Raw genomic sequence first — 24750 nt, forward strand, 5'->3', positions numbered from 1 at the left:
TAATAGTTAAGAGAACGGTGAAGTTTTTCGAACATACCGAAACTTCCAACTGGAAGTGAGCTAAACGAGCTTGTTATTAGAGCAAACGTAACTTTGTCCCACTGTGCAACCCACCAGAAAAGCTTTCTCTCTTGCTCTATCTCTTTCTTGCCAACATTTGAAAGAGCTTTGGCTTCGCCTTGGTTTGGCTTGGCCCTAACAGCGAATCGTTTGCCAAACGATTTCAGTGTATTCAGTGCAGTCGTTTCGTTCGGTCGTTCTAGCGGTAACTGAAACGCCTCGCCCACGCACAGGCAAGGGCTCAGGTTCAGGCTCACTCAACATATCACACAGTGGGGCATTGAGAAAGCATAAAAGGATAAAGGGACAACCTCAATAGATTTCCACCCACTGTGAGAGAGTGACAGTGGGCCAAACATTTAGGTGCGGCAAATGGCCAAGTTTTAAACCAAAAATATAAAAACAAAAGTTCAATTCAATGTGCACTAAGAAAAGGTTACTTATAATAATAAAAAACCAGCAAATTTGGGAAATAAAATAAAATAATTAAAGCCAAAAAAAAAGAAAGCAAATTAAATATGCAAAGTGTGTAAAAGTGAAAAATAGTGCTAACAACTTGCAAAACAAAAGCCACGAAAAAGAAAACAACAAATTAATACATTTTGATTAAGAACTTTTCGACATACAATTTGTTAATAAATAATTTCCATTAAGAGTTTACCTGTCGTTTTGGGTACTTTCTACGTTTTTTTTTTCCCCTCAATTCAAGGGCATTGTAAAAGTTTGAACAACATTTTTTTATTTTGAACTTTCTTCCCCCCCATGTTTTTCTTTTTGTTGATGTTGTTGTGTGGTTTGAAGGCCGCCAACATGGCCCGTCAACTGGTCCTAACTTTTTAGCCTAATTTTTGGCAACTTTTCATCAGGAAAATTACAACAAAATATCCCAAAAAAAAAAAAAAATACATTTGAGGCACATAAATTAAGGCCACCAACAAACAACAAGAAAAAAGGAATAAAAATAAACCCATAACAATTTGCATTTCTAATAAAAAAAAAGGGGGGAAAGAGAAAAAAGGGAACATTAAACGCAGAAATCACACGGCAGAGTTCCCACACGTGTGTGTGTGTGTGTGTGTGTGGGTGGGGGTGGTTGTGTGTGTGGCTACCCTTCTACGCCCACACACAAAAAGGTTTAAGGAAATCATTTTTTTTTTTTTTTTTTTTTGTATTTCTTGCTTTTGATTCCTTCTCTTTTGTTACTTTTTTTACGTTTTTTAAACAACCCTTTTGATGGTTTATAAAAATTCCTTTTAAACAGTAGAAACTAAAAGTGTGAATAAAAAAATCGAAAGCCGCAAATCAATTAAATGATTATATATACATAACAAGGACAAAAATATTAAAACCGAAGAGAAACCTGCTAACACAAATAAAGGTAAAATCTGATTCCATTTAGTAGGCTAATTAATTATTCAATAATTATTTTTTATTGTCGATAATCGTTTAATATACAAAACGTCATTGGGGACATGTGTCGAAGTATTTGGAAGGGTGAGGTGGGCGTGTCCGTTTTTAATTGTTTGTTGTGGCATAGCGTTTATTTTTTTTTTTTTTGTATTCGTTCTAAGGTCAACTGAGGATTTCCATTTCATTATGACAAATACACAACGTATGTGTGTGTGTGTTTGTGTGTAAACAGGTGGGTGTTCGATCAATACTTTTATTATGAAAGGATTATCTGTCTATATACTTAAAATTATCTATGAAATTATGCTAATGAAATAAGGTAAACGGCGGCCTGTCTACGTAAGGACATAATTAACTTCCTAGAAAAGCTATGAAGACAAGATAATTAATTCATCGTCCCGATATATACCTATATATATAAGTAGATAATAGATGGATGTTCAGGTAAACTAATTTTAGTTGATTGGGTTAAGGGTGAAAGTTTTCAGTTAAGAATAAACAATATCCATATGCTTATGCGTCCTATGTATAACGTTTCTTTGGAATTCGACTTGCATTAGCCACTGGCCAAGCAATCCAAAATTAGACTACTATCAGTAAAACTGTCAAAGAAACTACAAAAGTTTGTCTTATTTTCGATTTTGACTCGCACGAGTAATTCATTGACAAAGTATAAAGTAAATATTTACGAAGTACAACTTTCTACTACGTCTTGGTATGATTATGTTTTTCGATAATGTTAATAATAGTATCCCTGCGTAGGCAGCCAATTAAGCGTAGCTTATCTAAAAGGTTTTATCATATTTAAGATACTTTTTGATTGTTTCATCTTTTAATTTTGAGTTATTTGTTGAAAAATTCATTAAAATATTGATGTAATAATTGTTCGATCTTCATGACATCACAATACAGTTTTTGCATGTTTATTAATCTATTCTGAACCGATTGACTTATACTGGACATCGGCGCTATAAGGATTGCCAAAATTCATAATTGTTTAAGTACACTTTATTTATTGGATTGATCTGCATTCGATGCTAAATTCGCCATCGTAATATTACATGCCAAGTGACCCATTTTATCATAATCGTGTAATTTGTTGGCCTAGCAACCTGTCCTTGTAAATTGTATGAAACATCTGACATAATCATTGGGAATGAATATTAACTATTTAGGAATTTAACGAAGAGGTCGTTAAAACTTAGAACCAGTGATCACAGTACACTTATCAATAAAGTGTAGGTATAATTAAAGCTGAGTCCAAATTCTCAAGCATTATGCTTCGAATTGTGCAATGTGGATTTGAACCCAGTGGAAAAGAAGGCCAATCTCTCAAATATTGTTCGTAGTTTTAGAATACTTAAAATAGGTTTGAAAACAGACAAAGACCTATATTTTCCTCTTGTTTTATCTTTTTTAAATAACCTTATCTTTGTTATAAGTGACCCTGTTCCCGTTTTGAAATGTTTTATGTTATTTAGAAATCGCATACTTATAGTCTCCGGATTCGGACCAGAAAATTAGCTCAACACATGTTTAGGTATTTTTTAAAGCCCACTTTCAGTAGGATTATCCACATATCTTTGTTGAATATTAGGTCACTGGGGAAGTGTAAATTGGGGTTAAAGCAACCAACCCGAATACATTATTCAGTTATACTTTCGTTTTTTTCTCAGCAATTTCATTTTCAACAACAAAGGCTTAACATTTACTCTAGATAATAACAATGAATGAAAGCATCGCAATAAAAGAAATATATATTAAAATGATTTCCCATTCAATTGTAGTTTAGCTTTAGTTCGGCTTAATCGAACATTTTTTTTTTGTTAGTTCACTTAATCATGGTTATTGTTGTTGTGCATAAAGGACATTGTAAATTAATGGCATACGTTTTTGAATAAAAATCATTTGTAAATATATTTGAACAAATAAATTGGAAATGCAAAGAATACAAATTACAATTCATTTGTCGGTAACATACAAAATTGAAACATAATTAAAGTAAATTTATGGAGTTGGAGGTTTTAATCAAACATAATTACCTGGATATTATAGATTAAATTAATTAAAGGGGGTTTGACCTGAGGCAGTGTGTGTGTGTGGAAAGAAGAAGAGCGATATATGCATATAAAGTCACTTTGTTGCACATGACAGCTGTCAGTTTAATATGTCAACCCAATGACCCAATGCGCTTGAATAAACATCAGAGGGAATGGGGTTGAGGCACGTGGATATAACTCGAACTGTTTTTAATGGAAATTATAATGAGGCGACTGACTTTAATTATGCATGTCGGAAGGAACGGTGAGGCTGTGGGTATGGCATAAGGATGAGTTGGATGGATAATGGGCTGCTTGTACAATTTAATGTCCCATCGCCGTGACGCTAACCCACTGTTGCCTGCGGACCTTGGCACTAATTAAAACTAACACCTTGAAGCATGCCTCTACAAACAATTTCAACATCTCTTGCCATTGTTCTGCAGCTACGAAAAAAAAAAAAAAAAAACAAAAAATGTACGGAAACCCAAAAACCAAGCAACGTACAGAATAGAGGCAAAAATAGTTTGTGGCACATTTCACTGGAATTTGCCACGCATCGACACTTGTCTGAGGGGCCAGAACCATGACAGCTGCTGCATATTATGTCAAGCTCTGGCATTGCACTTGATGACTTGTCTCTCCTTACCCCAACTGTGTGTGTCCTGTGTCCTCCTTGACTTCGACATCGACATCGACATCTCGTCGTAGTTTTTTTTAAACTTTGTTGTTTTTCTTTTCTTTCTTTTTTTTTAAAGGCATCTGAAAATGAAACAACAAAAAGTTTTCGCAAAGCGTTTCTCGTTTTTCCTAAAGTGCGATAGCTGCTGCTCCGACAGTTTTAAATGAAACTTTTGCTGTAACTTATACTCTGACGAGTTGCTGTGCGAGTTTGTTTTCAGTTTCCCCTGTTCTCTTGCCTTTCACGGTGTCCCTCTCTTTCTCACTCTATCTCTCTATGTCTATCTATCTCTGTACTTTTCTCTTTTGTCTCTAGTGCCATTATTTCTCTAGCTGTCACAGGGACATTGTGTCACCGAAAATTGCTTTGCCCATTGTTTTGTCGCTGCATTTTTTTAAAAAATTTTTTTTTTTTTTACCGTTTGTTTTGTTGTGAAAATGAATAATAAAAGTTTTCTAAATAGACATAATACGATCACCTTGGGAAATGATGTTGGATAAAGTTTTTCCTCGTCTGTTAACAGTCAAATAACAAATTTAATAAATATCAATAAGGTCTCTGGAGAAGGTTTCAAATAAAGTTAGTTATTATGACCAAATAATGATTTGATTGACTTCATTGCAAGAAGTCTAAGAAGACTACTAAGAGGACCAGGGCTTATACGAAGCTAAACACGGTTTTACACATGTGGTTGAAGTTTTTATGTAAAAGTTTCGAATATAATTAAACAAAAGAAATAATCGAAATCGAAATGAAATGAGAATTTTTTGGTTGTGACTTTAAATATAACTCAGGAAAAAGACAAAAAACATCGGGTTACAGAAGTATAGATTTAGATAGATTATAGATTTGAGCCACAGACTAAGGAAATATGCTAAATGTCTTTTTTGAGACGATATTCTTGGAACATCGGAACAGATACTTAAATAGTGCTCCTAATTTCGTAACTTGATTATAATTAATACCGCTTCGTAACGAAACGAAACCACAAAGAATCATTTTCATTTAAATTATCAATTTTAAACCAAATGACTTAAGAGATAGATGAAATAATTGATAATTGCTGACAATCTGTTGTCAAAGTTTTGCTAATTTAATTTAATAAACCTATCTTACAAATTAAATTTCGGGTGTAAGGAGGAATTTAAATCAGCAATTAAATAATTTGCTAAAAAATGTGCCCCCCTTAAAAATGAAATTGTATTTCATGTTGTTTTTGGTTTGGTTTGTCATAAAATCACATAACGATATAGGCCAAGCACGCCGGCCTCTTGGTGTTTCCCTACAAAATGAAGGAGAGACCAAAAACAAAAAAAAAAACAAAAAAATTCATAAAGCAAACAGCAGAAAAATCAGATGCAAGGCAATCCACAGACACGCGCTGGTAGATAACAAAAAACAACAACAACGATGTTCCCATTCTTTGGTCTAACCTGGAGGATAAGAGCAAGGACACAGCACGTGCCGGCATACGCACACAAATTTCCATTTATTTTGACTTTGACGTTTGAATTTTTAATGAAATTCCAAACATTCTTAACGCCCCAAACTGTTTTCTCTTTTTGTCCTTACTAACTCTGCTCATCTTTTTTTCTTTGTATCTCTTTTGCAGCTGTTGGTCTAAGAAACTGTTGGAAATGGCATGGCCAACAAGGGTCCCGCTAATGAAGATGAACTGATATCCCATGGAAAACCAAGAAAAAAAAAAAAAAAAAGATATTGCCATTCGAAATTAAATAGAATATAAATCGCTAGAAAATGGCAGCGATTTGTCAGCATCAGCCAAGCAGAATAAATGCAAAGTAGTTTCAACTAGCAAAGAGAGTCACCAAATGTAATAAAAAAAAAGAACAAGTTCCGCATAGAATTACATTTTATCTCTCTCCTCTATGTATATAATATGTATGTATATATAGAGAGATATAAATAAAGAGTCTAAATTTGGGTAATTTCACGCATCGCGGCAAAATGGCTGGCGCTAAGCAGAACGCCCACCGAAGCCACGCCCCACAGTTCTACTGTTTTTCAAATAGAAAGAATTAAATCACAAAGAGATAGAGTGGGCAAGGAAAAGTGTGAGAAAAAAAGAAAAAAAACAAACGGCAACATAAACTAAGCCTAAAAGTGAAATATTATGGCAACTTTTCAAATGGAAATGCGCCAGCAGCCACAACAACAGCAGCAGCAGCAGCAGCAACCAACGAATTTAAAGCAACGACTAATAGCTACAAGACGACACCAGAACCCTAGGCAACACCAACAGCAACAACAACAGCAACAACAACGACGACTACACTTGGAGTCCCCACCAAAAGCAACAGAATCGACAGCAGATGCAATCCGCTTAACGGATTGCCCTAGACTCTGGCCTAGCACCGCCCGCAGCTCATCGAGAGCAACAGCAACAGCTACAACTAGCACTTCATCCACTTCACATACCAACAACAGTTGCTACAAGAGATTCTTCTCGTGCAGCTGTCGACGAAGAGCACTGATAATGCTTAGCATGCTGGTGGTTATCGTCGCTGTGATATCTGGCAATGGTGGTAAGTTCCAAGAATTTATTTCAAGTTCCGTTATTAAATAGTACCTACCTTTAAGCAGGGTGAACTTATGTATAAGATGCAGACAGTATAAAAAAGAGAGAAAAGCCAAGTCATTTATGGTAGAGCATCAACAAGTCGCCTCATTGACCTTTTCAATTTCGACGTTTGTATCGAACTTAGAACTTTTTTTTTTTTTTGGGACATCATTGCAAAGGCAGAACTTTAATCAAAATTGGTGCTCCAGTTTTTTTCCCACTTTTGTTTTGCGGTTCTTGGGCAAATTGCAATTGTGTTGCCAAATTGATTTGACCAATTTCATTTATTGATTTCGATTTTCGATATCATTCATTTGGTTGTCATGCCCAAATGAGTCAGCAGAAAAAAATCATTCAGTAGAAAGCAGCATCGACATCGACCTCCGGCATCGGCATTTTTGTCCTCGTCTTTGGGGCTTCCTCTTTTATTACATCATTTCTTTTGGCCGCTCTTTTGGGCTGCGTTTTTAGGTTAGGTAATTAATTTTGCTGTGCCTGAAAAGTCTTGGGAAATCAATGTTGTTTGGCCTAAAAGTAGGAGAGTGGGACACGAGCACAGGAGGGCGGCATTCTGCCAACTCCCAGGCGATGCGAATTCCACACGCTCTGATTGAAAGGGTGGGCGAGGTGAAGTGAGAGTGAATCTGTTAGGAGGGTGTTTGGTTTACGTATATGTTTGTTTTTGGCATGGTTAGACTCGTATTTAACTTTCATTTTATTTTTTTTTTCCGTTGTTGTTTGGGTTAGCTTTCTGCTCCTGCTGATGGCTTTCGTATGCCACTGGCGGCATTGGCTTAATGAGGAAAAGTCTAGTTCCATTGGGCAGCACCTGAGCGAACTCATTAGGCTTTAATAGACTGGCCAGGGCCACGTAAAATATATGTAGATAAGAAACACGCTATAATTAATCGAGTAGACAAATGAGTTCACGGTTAATTTTATTCAATTCTAGAATTATCGCTTTTAGCCATATTTTCCGATATTATCGGCATTTGTATGTTAAAGGTCAACTAAATAAGTGTTCGATTTGACAATAAACACTCTCATTTGATCAATCTTTTAATATTTGTCGAACTTTTTAAATTTCTTATTGCCATTAAATTAATTTCGTAATCTCAAAGTTGAAAACAAATTTCAAATTGAAAACCTTTAGCAATCTAAAAAGTTTAGACAACATCTGTAAAATCTCTTAACATGTTCGATGAATGTTTCGTTCATGTTCACTTGAATCCATGACTTTTAAATAAAAAATTTATTTGATGTGAATCCAAAACAAAATACTCAACAAATTTTCGTTCGAATTACTTAGATTTTTTCTTTGGTACTTTTCTCAGAACAATTTCACGTTTGAAAGTAAAAATACACTTTTAAACAATTTATATCAAAAATTGTGTCATGAAATTTTATTAACAAAATGACACACACACACACACACTCACGGAGACAGAATTATAGAAGAAGCAGCGTTCATATGGCTTTTTGCCATTTAATTTAACATTTGACAAATGGAAACCTTTAAATATTTAAATAAGAAAAGTTTTGTTTGTTGGGTGGGTGGGTGTAGCGATTTCTAATTTTTTAAGTGAATTTAAAAATTTAAAAGTTCGCCACAGACAGATACACACGAACAGCATACACAGAGTTACGTGCAAGGAGAAGACAACGTGGATAAAGTTTTGACATTTCAAATGTTCATGACAACAACAGCAAATGGAGCAGAAGGAGCAACAACAATGAACACGGGGCCAATGTTAATAATAACTGCGCGGGCGTAAAACCAACCACAAGAAGACGTCGACGTTGACTGCAAAGGAGCTGCGGCAGAGCAACAGGAACATGCCCTGCGGTCTAGTTGTGTTCAAACTGCTGACGTTGACGTCGACTCAACGTAACATAGCAGCCATCCCGGACATGAACACGAATACGAACACACGGATCCGGACATGGACATGGACACGGGCACGGAGACAGCGACTGCGACCTCGGCATATGACTTTGTGATTTCTGCAGGGCGCTTTTAAGCCAAAATACGAAAAGATGGCAGTGGGAAAGTAAGGTTGCCCCACACACAAAAATGAGAGCAGGGTCGAGGGGTGAAATTTGCGAACAATTTTTTTTTTTTTTTTTTTTTTGGTTCAGCTCTAATTTATGTTTGCCAGCGAACAGTTGACGTTGCGGTCTTCGTCCCAGGCAGTCAATTTATTTTAATTTCTAGCTTGAGGCATTTTATTTATTATCATGTTTTGCCAGACAAAACGGAAAGGGGGCTTGAGAAAATGCAGAAGCTATTTGGAAGACGGGTGGAACGGGTAAGCGAAGTTATTAGCAACATTGTTGTTTGGGTTTTGCCAATTGAACTGAGCGCATATACGCAACTAGCGAGTTTAGCTAAAAGCAGACGACAACAACAGCAACGCAAACTGACTTTAGCTTTGGCTGTCTGTCAATAGCACAAAACCACAATAACAACAACAACAACAACAACAACAACAACAATGACAGAAGCAGCAGCAGCAGCTAAAATGGCAAGGATCTACCGACTTATCTGTCAGTAACATGGCCAACGGGCTAAAGCTGAAGCTAAGCTAATAGTTTGGTGTACCCAAAACGGCGGGTGTAGGAAGGACATATAACATGTGCATGAATCCCTGTGAGTTTGTGTCTGTGTGTGTCTGTTAGAGATGTTAAATTCAGCGAGTCTGACATCACTGTGAACAGACAATGGCGAATTATCAAGGATAATGGGATATCGTCATGTTAATTGAGATATTTTCGTAGCTTAAGGGATTTCATTAGTATTTCGAATAATCTTGAGTGATTAGTGTCAACATAAATTAAGACACTAATAGATCTAACATCCCCCTTTTTTGTTTATCGGAATTACGATTACAACTATATTTGAATGAGCGTAATATATTTTTATAAATCTGAAATACCATCGAAGCTTCAGTCTTTCCTTGTTTCAATGTATTGCAACAATTAAAAATAATATATCGGAACTCTTTAGACATATGTAGGTATAAACTAGCTGTATGTAATGAACCTACAGAAGTAATTGCGAAATTAACATGAAAAAATTATTTATTCTCTTTAACATTGATATATTGAAGCATCTCTATGCTGAATTTTTTCTTGTCTTTTTGTGTGTCTGTGGCTCGGTCTCTGGGCTTACAATAACCACAGCGGCAGGAGCAGCAGTAACAACAACCACAACAAGAAAAACGTCATGCCCAACATGTTTAATCTAATAAAGTCGCTAGCCTGGCTTTGGCTCTATAAAATGGTTGCCGGCTAAAACTTATCCTCCTCATGCTCATCCTTGACTGAGTGTCATAAAAAAGACGCTAGCTGCGACGTAATAAGCGTATCAAGTGACCCAGAGATATACATACATATATATGTATATATATGTATCTATCAGAGGATATATATAAACTGGACATATGTGTGTGTGAGTCTCGGTCTGGGGCCAGACACTGCGGCGTCCTAGCAGTTAAGTGATGGATAAATGGTTGGATAAAAATTGCTCGTAACTACAAACAACACGGGCGAAAAAGGGGTGGGAGTTGTTGCTCTGATGAGGATGAAACTTGTGTATAACATGAAAATTTGATAAACGAAAAACATAAAAACAAAAGTCGGAAAACAGTAACTAACCAACAGAAAAAAAAATAAGAAAGTTCAATGTGCCTCAACATAACGAAGGATAACTCAAAAGTGAGTGAGAGGCAGGCAGTGGAGATGGCAAAAGTTGTTTGCCCTAAAGGTTGTGTGTGTATGTGTATGGGTTTAATTTGCTAATTATCTAAATGGCTGGTAAAAGGTATGTTTTGAATGTTAAAAGCTAGCAAACTTTACTAAATATAAAGTTTTAGTAAAAAGTATAGCATAGTTTTTGGGGTAACTTTTTGGTGCCCGAGAAATATTGGAAAAAATAAAGATAAATTTTTGACAACAGATCGAAATTTATATAAAATTGTAACCATCTGCTCTCTGTCTCTCTTTTACTTGCAGTGCTTGCCGCTCAGCGGGACTCCTACAAATCGAAGGATATGAGCAGCAGTAATAATGCCATACCAAATGCAAGCGATGTTGCTTCATCAGCAACTGCTACATCTACTGCTGCTGCTGGTGCTCCCAATGGCGTTGGGTCCGGAAGCGGAAGCAGCAATAGCAACAATAGCAACGGAAATAGCAAAAATGCTCAGGCAACATCATCATTACCATCATCATCTGCATCGGCAGCAGCATTAGGAGCAGCAGCAGCAGCAGGATCATCAGCCGGAGGTTCAGGCTCAATGACAACCGATGCCAGTAGCAGTGGCTCAAGCAGCACCATAACTGGCATTGCCAGTGGCAGCTTGCATAAGGCCATTGGCAATGGCAATACAATTGCCTCGCCAGCTGGCGCTGCTGCTGCATCCGGCATCCATAGGAATAGCATTGATTTAATCGAAGACGCACGCAGTGCTGGGCCATATTTTGACAAGGCTTCTTCTAAGAATGTGACCGCCCTATTAGGCAAGACAGCCTATTTGAATTGTCGAGTCAAGAATTTAGGCAACAAAACGGTGAGTTCACAAATATTTGATTGATAATTTTCGACGCCAATTTTTCATTTCTGTTGGCCTCACTTTTGGTTTGCCCTACCCACCTTCTATTATCATGTAATTGTTATGTCATTGCCATCAAAATGCGATTTATATTAGACGACCACGATGAGCTTAGCGGGTGACTCTTTCAGTTTTTTTCTTCCTGTGGGTGGAATGTTTTTTTTTAAGGTAATTAGCACATAAACTGCGCCCACATGCCGGGTTTTGGCTAATTGTTCTTGCCTGCCAAAAACAAAATGATTAATTATACCCAAACAGGAAAGAGATTTTACGTTATTCAACTTCAACTTGAACGGAAGGAAATGCCGCAAGCATTTTCACAAAACACAAAAAACAACCGACATACACCTGCAATACTTCCGGTCCTGGGGCTACACCCAAAAACAAAAATCGGACCCGAAAACAATAAGTAGAAGTATGAGGATTTTAGTTTTCTAGCCTGTGCGGCGTAGTCATTTGCCTTCCGCCATTTCCGGCGGCGTCTATGCCATTTTTCCGATAATAATATGTTAGTTGTCCGCATTCCTAAAACTTTTGCTCTCTCCACACACACACACACACATATGGAAATACCTAAGCTTTTGTAAAAGTTTCCTGGCAGGCTGTGATTACCTTCAGTTGAACCTCCTGCTATGGGGTCAGAGAATTGTTTAAGCTGCGGTTTTTTGAAAACTAATTTGCGTGATTATTAAAATTAGGAATAGGTAAAATAAGGGATGAGCATAGTGTGGGGAAATTGAAAAGTTTTATATGCCAAGAGGATGTTGGTGGGCCAGGTCAGTTCAGTTCGTTAGATAAACGAGTATGTAGACGCTCGAATGTTAACAACAGAAAGTTTAAGTTCATTAGTGAAGATATATTAAATTTCCATTATTCTTTTTACAAACTTTCCTCCACTGCTTATGGTTTACACAAAATTTGTCTCTCAATCTATAGTTTTTGACTAACAAACTGTGCATCTATTCTCATGCTTACGAAACTGTAGATTTCCATTTGCTACGGTTGTCAGTTTAAAACCTAATTAGCTTTCAGTTTTGTGGACTACCACAAGGCAGCAACCGCAAGTTCAACATCAACTTGCCCACCCCCATGACACCTCCGTCTGATTACCTTAAAGTAATACATCATTGCTGCTGAGATTTAACCAAAACACCTGAGTTAACCCATACAAACACAAACACAAGCAAGATGTAAAAAACCTTCTGTTTTATGTGTATGCTTTGCTCGGCATCCCTCCATCAATCCACCCATCCATAATGATATACACAACGAACGGATGTTGATGTTTTCTACATTATTAATGACGTTTTTCATTAGAGTTTTTCATAACCGCACTTTAGCACCTCCGCCCATCGTCAGTTTCCTTTGCTTTCCATAGCAGGCGGTAATGAACTTAGGGAATGAGTTGCGCCAAAAAAATGTATTTGTAAAAGGAAAAACGAAACGCTTTTAAATAATTCAGTTACTACACGAATGCAAAAAAGTACTTAGAAATTAAACGAATACACAACTAATGAATACCCTTTAAAATGGCTTGATCAGAAATTTTAATGGCTTAGATACTCCTGACTTATTGTCATAGTTATTGGGAAATATTAAATTTAATTTTTAAATATTTTCAATTTTTCAATTCAGATTTATTCTCATTGTATAAATTTTTAGAGCAATTGACGGTGAAAAAAATTGTATTGGCAACCGTTTGAGTTGGAACGGTGGATTGGAGTTTAACTTAAGATATTTCAAAGTTTATAGAGAACATAAAATTGCTTGACACTTTTAACATCGAGTGTTTGCATTTTCTCTATCTTTAATAAAAATACTCCACCACCAATTTTTTTGTTTTTTTTTTTTTTTTAGTCAAAAGTGTAGAAAAAACGTGCTCATGACACAATTTATTCTTTTAAGGTCTGCATTCACTCTGCAAATTGAGTTGTAAAAATGTCGGAGATTTCTGGGGCTGTTTATGTGTTTGCGAAACATCAAGCGAGATGTGTATATACGTATATATGTACATAGCTACACCTCCTTTATAAAATATAAATATATATTTATCGATATACCAAAATTTTACGATACTGTAAACAAGCATAATGCGCATCAAGTTTTGTTTTTGGTTGCTTTTGCTAAAGATGAAGATCATAAAACGCGAAAAACGAAGTGAAGAAAGGGAAAAAGTTGATAAAAAGCAAATTTTGCGGTTGGTTGGGGACCTGAACTTTGAGTTTTGTGAAAAATGGTGAAGGGAGAACAAGGGGATGAATGCTAAGAGGTAGGAGGTAGAGACTTTGTGTTTTGTATAACCGTTTCAACACTTGGTGTTAATTACACGCAACTTTTGCTTAAGCAGCATCAAACTTTACCCTTATACTTACCTTGCTGCTGCTAACTAACACCTGGAGCATCACCCAGTTCGTTGGCTCCTGCTTAAGACCGAGTTTCTTGTCCATTAACTTTGGCGGCATCAGAATCGTCGTCGTAGCCGTAGTTGTCGTTGTCGTTAAGCAGCATGTTGCTAAGCTGTTGTCATTGAAATTGAAAATGCTCACAGCTGACGTATGACACGAGCACAGCCCCTACTCAAAGGAACCCAGGCACTCCCTTAAGAAGAAACCCTAAATCAGCGTCATTGAAAAATGTTGCGCCTGGCTGCTAAGGCAGAACACCAAAGTTAAACAGCAGGTGGTTTTTACATGGTGTGGGAGGAGGAAGCCCACTTCAAGAAGGCCATATGTGTGGTGCTACCTTCAATTTGTCTGTAGTCATGATAAGGGTATGTTGAGAGGGGGTCTGCCCTTTCTCTTATGTCATGTGTGTTGCCAAACAAAAAAAAAAAAGAGAAACATAAAGTGTTTCAACACAAAATTTACATTTTACACGTGCCACTGACACAAAGCGAATTGTGCCTTCGCCATGTCTGTATATTGACTTTTTAAACTGTTTACCTAATAAATTCTACTTTACAAATGAAATCTTTTGCATAAACTTTTTCCTTCACCTCCATTTCTTTTTCTCCTTCAAAGATGTTGCTGCAAGTTTCTTGGGTGCGACATCGAGATATACACTTGCTGACAGTTGGTCGTTATACCTATACATCGGATCAACGTTTTCGCGCCATACACCAACCGCAAACAGAAGACTGGATGCTGCAAATCAAATATCCTCAACATCGTGACTCAGGCGTTTACGAGTGCCAAGTATCGACAACGCCACATATGAGTCATTACATTCATCTGAATGTTGTTGGTAAGTGCAGAAAACATCAATTAGTTCTATTTGAAGTATAATAGATTTTCATTAAATGTACTTCAAGAATTCATGGAATTTCATCATTTTGAAAACCCGTCTATATTAATACTAATTAACTGTCTAAATCATGCAATTAATTTCATGCTAACCTATTTCTTAATGAAAACAAATCGATTTTGATTTGAGCATGCTTAAGGGAAATGAAATGGGAAATATGCATTCGCCATTGTGATTATTTCCCTCTCATTTACCTATGTAATTACATCTGATTGGAATGTCTTGAGTTTCTCTTAAGTTTCTGATCAGGTTTCAATCATTTGTATATTCCTTAGTCACCATCTCAACTAATATCATTAAAGTTAAATGCAATTAAGGTAAACTCATCTTAAATTAAAATGCCATTCGCATTAAATAACTTTAAAATGCTCGTATTTCGTGCTGCGCGACCTCGTTTTCACCTGTTCAGCATTTCAATTGGTTTCTTTGAAAATTAACTTAATGCAAATGCGGTGTAGCGGTCAGGAATGTGGGGAAAAGGGTTCAAAACCGTTCTCTGATTTCTACTGAACAAAAATCGTTTGCAAATTCGTTGAAATCTCTAAAATAGCACACAAACAAACAAATTGAAAAAACAAATAATTGTCAGATTGAAAATTAAAACAATAATTAATTAATATTTCCGTCTTAAAATTACTTTGCAGAACCATCGACCGAGATTATCGGGGCACCCGATTTGTATATAGAAAGCGGCTCAACTATAAATCTCACCTGTGTCATACTCAATTCACCAGAGCCTCCGGCCTATATCTTTTGGAATCATAATAATGCTGTAAGTTTTTTTTTTTTGCAACTTTTGTCAATTTGACAATTACGTTGGTCAATGATTATCGCTTCCTTAGTATCTAAAAAAAAAAAAAAAATTTATATATATATATATGTATATGCATGTAAATAAATAGAAAAGAGAAGAATAAAGACCTTTTAGTGTTCAATTTAGTAACTTTTAAATTAGCTTTGCTAGGGGAAAAAAGTTTTACCCCAATTTTTCCTCATGTTGTTGTTGTATTAGAAAATGCCATTTAACGGGAAAAAGGTTGGAAGAAAAGGGAAAAGAGACGAGAGAAAAAGTGAGATAGAAAAAAGGGTTTCAAAATGGATTTTGGTTTTTCTTTGTTACTGTCTAAGCCACGTTTTAGTTTTCCACTTTAGGTGTTTTCCACACACTTCATGCTTTTGGATCCTAGCTTATTGTATGGGGAATTTAGACAACAATTGTTGGGGAAGGAACTGGAGGAACAACCACGCAGGCTAGGGTTAAGGCTATTGTTATACCTTTTCTATAGAGAAGTTGCCATTAGTGCCCGTTTTCACCTTTTTTTTCTCTTCATGTTTTTCCCTCTTTTTTTTTGTTGCCTGGAACAGATTTAATTTTATTGTTTTCCTTTGGCTTTTATGCGCAATCTTTCTTTTCGTGTCCTTTTGCTTTGTTGAATTCTATATTTCTTCTTGGGTTTGCATTTGGGTTGTTTCTCCCTATTTTAATTTTCCCAACTGTGCAACAGTGCGTATGCGTAATCTGTCCCTCAGTTTTATGACTTAGAAAATGAACAAACAGCAGAAAGTAACGATGAATGAGCAAAGAAATCTAATTTCAAATAACAAATTGTAATTTCCCCATTTTCATTCTTTCACTATCTCTTTTCTCTTTGTTATTCACAGATTATCAACTATGATTCGCCGCGTGGTGGTGTCTCGGTTGTAACCAATAAAGGTGATACAACGACATCATTCCTTTTGATTAAATCAGCGCGTCCATCGGATTCAGGGCATTATCAATGTAATCCATCAAATGCAAAAGCCAAAAGCGTAACGGTACATGTGCTGAATGGTAAGTAAAATGAACGACAACACAACAAACAACCAAACTGAGAACATCACGAACAAAGAAAGGACATACAATGAGTGAAGGACAACGTGAAGCAAAAATATGAATACCTAAATAAAAAGATAACTACAAAAAGTAAAACACAAAGTAAAAGCTTTAACAAATGAAGAGAATGTAGCTTAACTGTGAGAAGGATAAAAGAATGAGTCGGAGCAACAGAATGAAATCTCAATCAGTTACTCGCTAATGAAGTAGACAAAGGAGTTAAGACGGCATGACCTTAAGCTTGCCATGTATTCTGATGTTATGTAAATGAATTAAGAAACAATTTTTCAATGAGTCTCTTACTGAAATAGTTAAAGAACTTAGTTGCTACATTAAAATATATATCAGATAATACCTGAAAACTTACTGATAGTACAAAAGATATTACATGTAAGCCTTTCTATTCAAAGTGATTTGACCTAAAACCAAGCAAAAGTTTCTGACTTTCTAATGTAGCCTACACTCAGTGGTTTAGTCTAAATTAGTCTCTTATTTTGGGTCACGTTTTTTTTTTACAGTTAAAGCTGTAACATTCTTTTTTGCGCTTAGTCAGCATATCAATCGAAAATCTAGACGAAAAGGAAGCCATGGAAATGGTCACGTAACCGAAGAAATGCACATATTCAGGTCAAAAAGTTCAATACAAAAAACCAAACGAGTGTTTAAAAGCAAGTATTAGGTGTTGACAATAAGTCTTGCCGTTGTCTGTCGCAAATTGTAGTTGTAAGAGTCTTTACAAGCTAAGCGAAAACCTCAACAAAAGAACTTTAAACTAAGACAGAACAAAACTAGTTGGTAAAATACTGCTCTACACTTGAACAACTTTACGTTAGCCATAGAATGACAAAACGAAGTAAAAATATTGATTTAAAAGTGTCATTCGAAGGGCGATGAAATGTTACTAATTGACAGTTTGCAGAGGAGTGAAGTTAAAGGTTGCTAAGGTAACTGTTTCAATATTCTGGATTCCCTGTCAAAAGATGACACTATGGAGAGAGACAAAAAATGTAAAGAGACGGAGTGTGAGTGAGCTGGGTTAAGTGAAAATCGCAAAAAAAAGGGGCACGTGAAAATTAAACAGAAAGTCAGAGTGGCAAACTCTGTCCGGAAGGTTGAATATTGTGTGCGCAGCAGTAATCATTATCCTCACTACCACATACAGTCTTCTCTGTTCCTCTGCCCTATACCTACTTACAATCAACATAACCTCTCCTCATCTGCTACTATAATTTACCAAAGAAATGTAGCTAGAGGGCCATACTCTGCTCTTCACTTTTCTCTTTTATAGACTATTTTTGCTTTACGAATTATTCGTTAACTTTCTTTAATATATTATACTATTCGTACATATTATACTTTTCGTTGTGTGAGTTTTAATAGGCTCATCCTAATGTTTGGAAATTTCTTAAATTATCTCTTGAAAATTCGACATTTAATTGCATTTATTGTTTGCATTTATTCTTTGTTGACTAGATATACTTCTATTATTGCTTAGTCTAGCTAAATGTTTATAAAAGTGAATTTCCAAGTCGACGTTACTCGCATTTTCTTATGCTTGTGTTTTTTTTTTTTTTTTTTTTTTGTTGCTTTTGTTTTTAGCCCCAAAACGTTGTGACATTTTCCCGCATGCAGCAGTATCTGGCACGCGTGGCACATGAAAATTATGTTTATGTTGCGCTCCAGCCGCCACATACTCATACAACTTGTCCCCCACATCAAGCCGCATCCTTCCACAATCCTACATACGCTCATATCCCACTTCACTCTTTGCTGCATGCCACTTCCTTTGCGACTTTCACTAATGTCAAGTTGTCGTTGCCGTTGTCGTCGTTGTCTTCGTCGTAGTCGTCGTCGCAGCAACCGTGTCTGCTAGATAATGTCACAGGGCCTTGCTTTTACCACTTACCACTCGAATAAGAGGGGTGTGGGGAATGGTGGTGCTTCTGCTGGTGCTGGTTCTAGTGTGGGTACTCATCCTTGTCACCATATTGTGCATGCAATGCGCGTTGCTTCCGTTAACTGCTTTGGCACACTTGTTTCTGATTATTATTATGTATTTTTCTTTCGCTTTTCGTCGTTTTTGTTTCTCTGCTACTTTTGCTAGTTATTGTTGTTTGCCGTTACATTTTGTTTGTTATTATTATTACCTACTATTATTTCTATTATGTGTACGCCGCCCGTCAACATTGTTCAGTTTGTTTTGTGTTTTCCTTTTGTGTTGTGCCATCATGTTGCAGTGGCAACTTTTCCACTAACATTTCCCTTGCCCCCCTTATTCCTCGTTTCGCTCATCGTTACCTGGAGAGTCAGTTAGAGCAAAACAGCAAGTGACTTTGATAGAGAGGGGGTGATAGAAGGGAGCGAAAGTGAAGCCAAGGAATTGTTTTGAGCTTTTACTCTCTGTGGGGCTTACCGCATCAATATCGACTGCCAACGACATTTGACGTACCAAAGACTCTTCCAGCTCTAACATTCAGCGAAAAGTTAAAGTACTCAAGGGAAAATAATTCATATATTACATTGCATTACATTACATATCCTTTATAGATAAAGTAAAGTTGAAGTTGCCTAGTTAAGTTTTCTTAAAGAAAAAGCAGTAACTAGAATTAAAACTGGAAAACATCTTGTATCTGTTCTTTCAACTAACTGTTAATTGAGAATTTGGAACACCTGCTTCAGGTTGAACTGACAGAACTTACTTTGTATTGTTTTAAGTCGGCTGCTTTAACTTTAGTTTGCTTTTGTTCTTCGACAGTTTTGTGGCTTTTTAACCTATTGTATGACACTCTTTCTGCGTTCCTTTACACGTTGTTTTGTTTATTTCATTCCTTTTAGTTTTTATTTCGTATTGTTGTCTAACAACTGAAAAGCTGTCAAAGTAGTTTTTTGACAAGGGATTACATAGACCAAACCAAATACTCAATGATATTGTGAAAAAAAAGGATTTTTTTTGTGTGAGGTGAAGGTGATTGGTAAGGGTATAAAAGGCGAGTATTTTACGTTAGTATTCTATACATAGAGATACATATACATGCACACACACACAAAGAAACCCACATGACAAGTTAACAACTTTTAATTTTAGCACAAACCCCAAAATGTCTGAGTATGAGAACAGCAATAAAGATGTAAATTAAACAGGTGTTTCTCATTCTGTTTCCAGGGGAGTTCCCAGCAGCAATGCAGCACGCGGCACCAATGCATCCTCCCAACTCGGCCATTCGATATCTCTTGGTGTACCTGTTTGTGTGCTTCTGCAGTTGGGCATGTGTCGGACGCTTGCCACGCTGTTGGGAGACTTCATCTCCTCCCTTATCCACCACAGGCAATATAATGCGAATATCAAAGCAACCCGGACGAAAGGGCACAGCCAAAGACATCGGCAATGTGAAGATGCGACAACAGGGACTGAATGTCTTTTCAACAAACGACATTTCCTTGTCGAGTGCATTTTAAGACTTTTCTTTTGGCTGAGAACACAACGGCAACTACAATCAAGGAATACATTTGGTCGAATCTATGAGGCAGACATAAGGTGAGCGTTGAAACGACAAAGGACTTGAAATTACAACTATGAATTACAATAAAAATCTAGAATCTTTAACCCGAACAAAAATACAACTACTTATACACAGACAGACATGGACAGGATCTACATACATATAAGCATCTGTAACTATATATATAAATAACTATAATATATTGAAACCTATGGGCTATTTGGAGTTTTCTATAAATCAGCGACGTATACGTAATATTTAGCACAAAATATAAACTAGAAATCAGAATTGAAAACACAAAAACAATGCCAAGTTGTCGCCTTTTTTATGTACGACTTTGTATCATACAAAATTTCTTTGGGTTTTCTTATGTAAAACTTTCATTTTTGTTATTTTGTTTAAATTATTAAATCTCTTATTTTGAATGTAAATAGTCTGCTTTTCTATATTAATTTATATCTAAGATCTAATCAAGGACTAAACTTTCAGTGTAATTTGTGTAGAAATAAAACAAAAACTAACACTGCTCAAAAATTACAAAATCTAATCGAAACTTTGTTGACGAAGCTTTTTTAGATGCCATTTGCATATTGTACAATTCGAATAGTCTGTCGATTGGACATAAATGTTTGGTAACTTAAATCAAGAAAAAAAAAAAAAAACCTAAAACCAGAGAACAAAACGAAAAAATGGAGAATCATGATCATCTTACAAACATTTCAAGTACTGACTCAAAATGAAAGTGAATACATATACACACAACTCACACACTGTAAAGAAATAAATATATAAATAAATTATAAGCGTACCTTTACAATACATTACACTAAAGCTCCTCCCCAAAAGAAAAACCGATAGTTTCAAAAGAAAAACCAAACATTTTTCAAACCGATTTGTTTCTTGAACTCGGTTTCGTAAATGTTTTTTTCTTTTTATGTGTGTACAAACAAAATAAGAAGGATAAATAAATATATTTATAAATATTATGTATAGGTAAATGGGTCTGAATTCAAGTGAAAGATATTTAATTGATTGGTTTAAAATGCTAAATTGTTGCACATTCTCAGAGAAAAAAATAAATATTTATTTGTTGTTAAGAAAAAAAAAAAAAACATACCCACAAAAAACGAAAAAAAAGAAAAAATAAAAATCATTAGACAAAGTGTTAAAAAAGTGAAAACAAAAGTAAAACTAAAAGTTATAGTTTGCCAAGCAACAGAAACTCAAAAAAAGTAAGAAATAAAAGGACTTTAAATGTGTAACAGATTTTTCCTAATATACATTTGTTTGAGTTCATATTTTTGCAAATTATCTATAATGTGTTCTTTTCGTTTACGCTAAGTTCTATCATCACACCGAGAATAAAAACCAATAAAATTTTGCCATGGAGCACATCAAACTAACCAGAATGAAACTAAATCGCATAGAGATAAATACATATATAAATAAATGAATCCATTTCAGTGTTTAGATAACCAGGTAAACAATAAGACAAAACAGCAGCAAAACCAAGTAAAAAAATTAAATCCAAAAAAAAAAAAGACAAGTTGATAAACCTATTGATAGAATTTAACGAAAAGATACACAAAACGTTTCATTAATCAAGCTAAGCAGAAACATATAAAAACAAGTAACAAAGAGAAAAACGATACGAATCAAGTTAAATGCCTCTGTTCTACAGCTCCCTTCTCCTCTTTCATCTGCCAATTTTGTCAATATCTCGTCTATAGCTTTTTCATGTGAAAATTCATTAAAAATTGCACAAAAATGTAAAAATGCAAGAAAAAAAAAACCATCGATATTCCGAATGGAAAATTCATTCTATTGTGTTTGGTCAGGCATTTTATGGGCAATTTTACATTTATTGGAAATTGTTGTCAAAGCTAAAATGTTAACAATGCTTTACACATATAGTTTTTTTTTTTTTTTATACTTTTATTTAATTTATATATTTTCTATTGTGAGCAAAATTTTCATTTTAACAATTTTTAACTTATAGTTTCATCATCACTTTTATATAGACTAAGCGAGTGAATGAAAAGTAAAACATGGAAAATTAAAACTGAGGTAAATATTGTATATGTAAATGTGTATTTATAATATTATTATAATAAACAAATAGTTTATTTCATTAAACGAAACCCATAAGAAAAAAATTAAAAATGTTATTAAAGCTAAAAAACTCACAGACACACACAAACACACAATACAAAATGAAAACCAAACAAAATTTGAAAGTAACTTTCAATTAAATATGAGAAACAAAAACAAAAAACTTAATAAAAAATTTGAAATCTAACGAAAAAAAAGAAGAGGAAATCTTGTAAGAATTTCAAAGAAAGAGAGAGAGAAAAAAATAAAAATGATGAAAAGAAAAATGAAAAACTAAAGCAAATTATGTCAACTGTTAATTAAGTTGTTTTAATGGTAAATGGGTAGTAAATTATGTGTGTATACTCCATGCATATATGTATGTGTGTTTGTGAGTGTAAGGGTAAGTGAAAGTAAATGTTAACAAAACAAAGGCATAATCATTTTTCATGGCTGAGCGAAAGCCAAGCGAGATGGAGAGAAAGATGTGGCCCAGGCGATAAGCTAATGAAATGGGATTAATCATACGACATGTAGGCCAACAGCATTTACAGCAGAGACTTCGTGCTAGCTCGGCTAGCCGGTTTTATTCATCTATTCGTTGCTCCCTTTGGGTCATAATTTAGACCCGTTACGCTGTTACGTGCCATTACGTTACATGGCTTTACGTGTTTTTTAATAAATATTAGCACATAGTTAAACACTTGAGCGCACCACACTGATGGAAAATCAATAAAAGCCACCGACTAATAGCAAGGCGCTGGAAAGTATGCTACGTATACTTGCACACATATATTTTATTGATGAAAAATTGCCCTAGCTAACAGATACAGCATCAGCAGCAGCACCAAGAGAACACAGGAAAAAAATAGGGCAATGGTCAAGAGCATGGATTGTTGGTTGGTAGTTTGTTTGGTTTGGTTAGCTTTGTGGCCGGTGGACTTCATGCAAAACCACTCAAGGACAAGTGGGCAATGAGCGAAAAACTTTTATTGTTTTATGTCGACAGAAGTTTGACCAGGACCAGGACAAACAGTTGCAGACGCACCAGCATCATCATAATGTGTCATATATTATGGCCAGGCCATATAATGCCCACTCCAATATGCATGGCTTTTACCCACACACGACTAACGTGCGCGCACTTACCCTACCTCTTGCTCTCCCCAACCATCAGCTCTTAATGTGTAGTTTGACACTGTGAAGTGCAGCCATTGCGAAATATATGCAATTGGTTGGCGATGATGAGGCTAAATGGGTAAGTACACCTCGCTTTGAGTGGAACAGGGTAAGGTGAAGAGTTAAACTATTGATATGCAGTGAGTGTGTTGTGTGTTTAGGTGTTAATTGACTAGTGTTTATCAAGCGAGTCATGTGTGAATTGAATTGATTTGGGTTCATTGGTTTCAGCTTACACACACACACACACACACACATAGTAAGGAGGAAGAGAGATAAAAAATACAACCAGAAAAAGAGGGGAAAGCTCGCCGTTGATGAAAATGACAGAGAAACAACAACGCTGTCATCACACTCTGAAAACCAGATGGCCATAAAACAGAACAATACATCCATACACTTAACAAAAAAATGGTCTTCTTTTTAAAATCTTTTACTCTCTCACTGTCTTTAAAATAAAAGTACATATTAGATTTGGATAAATTGCATTCACTTTCCTGTCGATTTGTATTGCGAAAAGCTAAACTTTTAAGCACTATTTTTTTACGGTGTATGTAACACATTGTTCGTTGATGTTGTTCCCGTGTGTGCTTCTTTCCCAGTGTGTGTATGCTGCAGTTTATGACCGTCATACGTTTCGCCTGAGAGCCTCTTACACATTCACTCTCTGAATCTGTGTTGTTTGTGGTCCTTCTTTTTCTGAATTTCGTTTGTTTTTTTTTTTTCGTGTTGCTCTTCACTGGACTAAAAGTTATTGAATTGTTACAGCAGCCACTTTTGATAAATCAATGAAACGAGGCAAAACAGCAAAGCAAATGCTTGGCCATGGTGGTTTATTTTATTTGTCACAAATTTATATACGAACATTTATTTGGCCGTTTCCATAGTGACTTAAATACGAATAAAGCTTAATTAAGGCCAATATGTGGGCTTCAGCTTCCGATTTCAATCTTCGTCTTGAGTATCAAAGTCTTCTACATAGTGTTCAGTTTCCGAAAACACAATCTGCCCACACCAGAGAGAACAAAATATTTTATTAGATTTTTCGGCCAGCTGGGCAGCAGCATCAGCATACAAAACTAGAAGATAATCAGCATTAAAAAAGTTTGTACTTGTTGGAGTATGCAGGGTCCGGTTAACTGCAACGTTCAAGTCTTATTGGTTTAAGTGTGTGTGTGTGTTTGTACCAGCAAGTGTTGAATAAATACAAAAGCTTGCTCTTATGCTTACGTGTGCACAGACATTTATTACGGCCCCATAATCCGGCTGGTCTTATGCTTCTCTGCCCTCTTGAGCTCTGGCCACAAATGGAACTATAATTAAATTAAAACTTTTACCAGCAGAGAGCAGTAAAAGGAAGAAAAAAAAACACACACCCATCTACAGCATATTAAAACAACACAAAAACACAAAAAGTAG

At 35.7% G+C, this 24750-nt stretch overlaps 1 protein-coding gene across 6 annotated transcripts; it reads left to right on the forward strand.

Annotated features, from left to right (window-relative positions):
• The first annotated feature begins 240 nt into the window (after window positions 1-240).
• dpr9 (defective proboscis extension response 9) lies at window positions 241-22444 on the forward strand. Of its 6 annotated transcripts, none has more exons than XM_068301067.1 (8): window positions 241-265; window positions 1322-1438; window positions 5804-6737; window positions 10787-11343; window positions 14406-14628; window positions 15333-15460; window positions 16351-16519; window positions 19703-22443. In XM_068301067.1, the coding sequence occupies exons 3-8, from the start codon at window positions 6326-6328 to the stop codon at window positions 20098-20100; spliced, it is 1887 nt and encodes a 628-aa protein (XP_068157168.1). In that variant the 5' UTR covers window positions 241-265; window positions 1322-1438; window positions 5804-6325; the 3' UTR covers window positions 20101-22443. The 6 variants fall into 6 exon arrangements, with proteins under 6 accessions (XP_068157168.1, XP_068157171.1, XP_068157172.1 ...); XM_068301070.1 differs by having other exon boundaries at window positions 244-265; window positions 1325-1438; XM_068301071.1 differs by having other exon boundaries at window positions 260-495; window positions 19725-22444.
• Window positions 22445-24750: the final 2306 nt, after the last annotated feature.

This window comes from Drosophila tropicalis, unplaced genomic scaffold (genome assembly GCF_018151085.1).
Source record: "Drosophila tropicalis isolate 14030-0801.00 unplaced genomic scaffold, ASM1815108v1 contig_878, whole genome shotgun sequence".
Lineage (NCBI taxonomy): Eukaryota > Metazoa > Arthropoda > Insecta > Diptera > Drosophilidae > Drosophila > Drosophila tropicalis.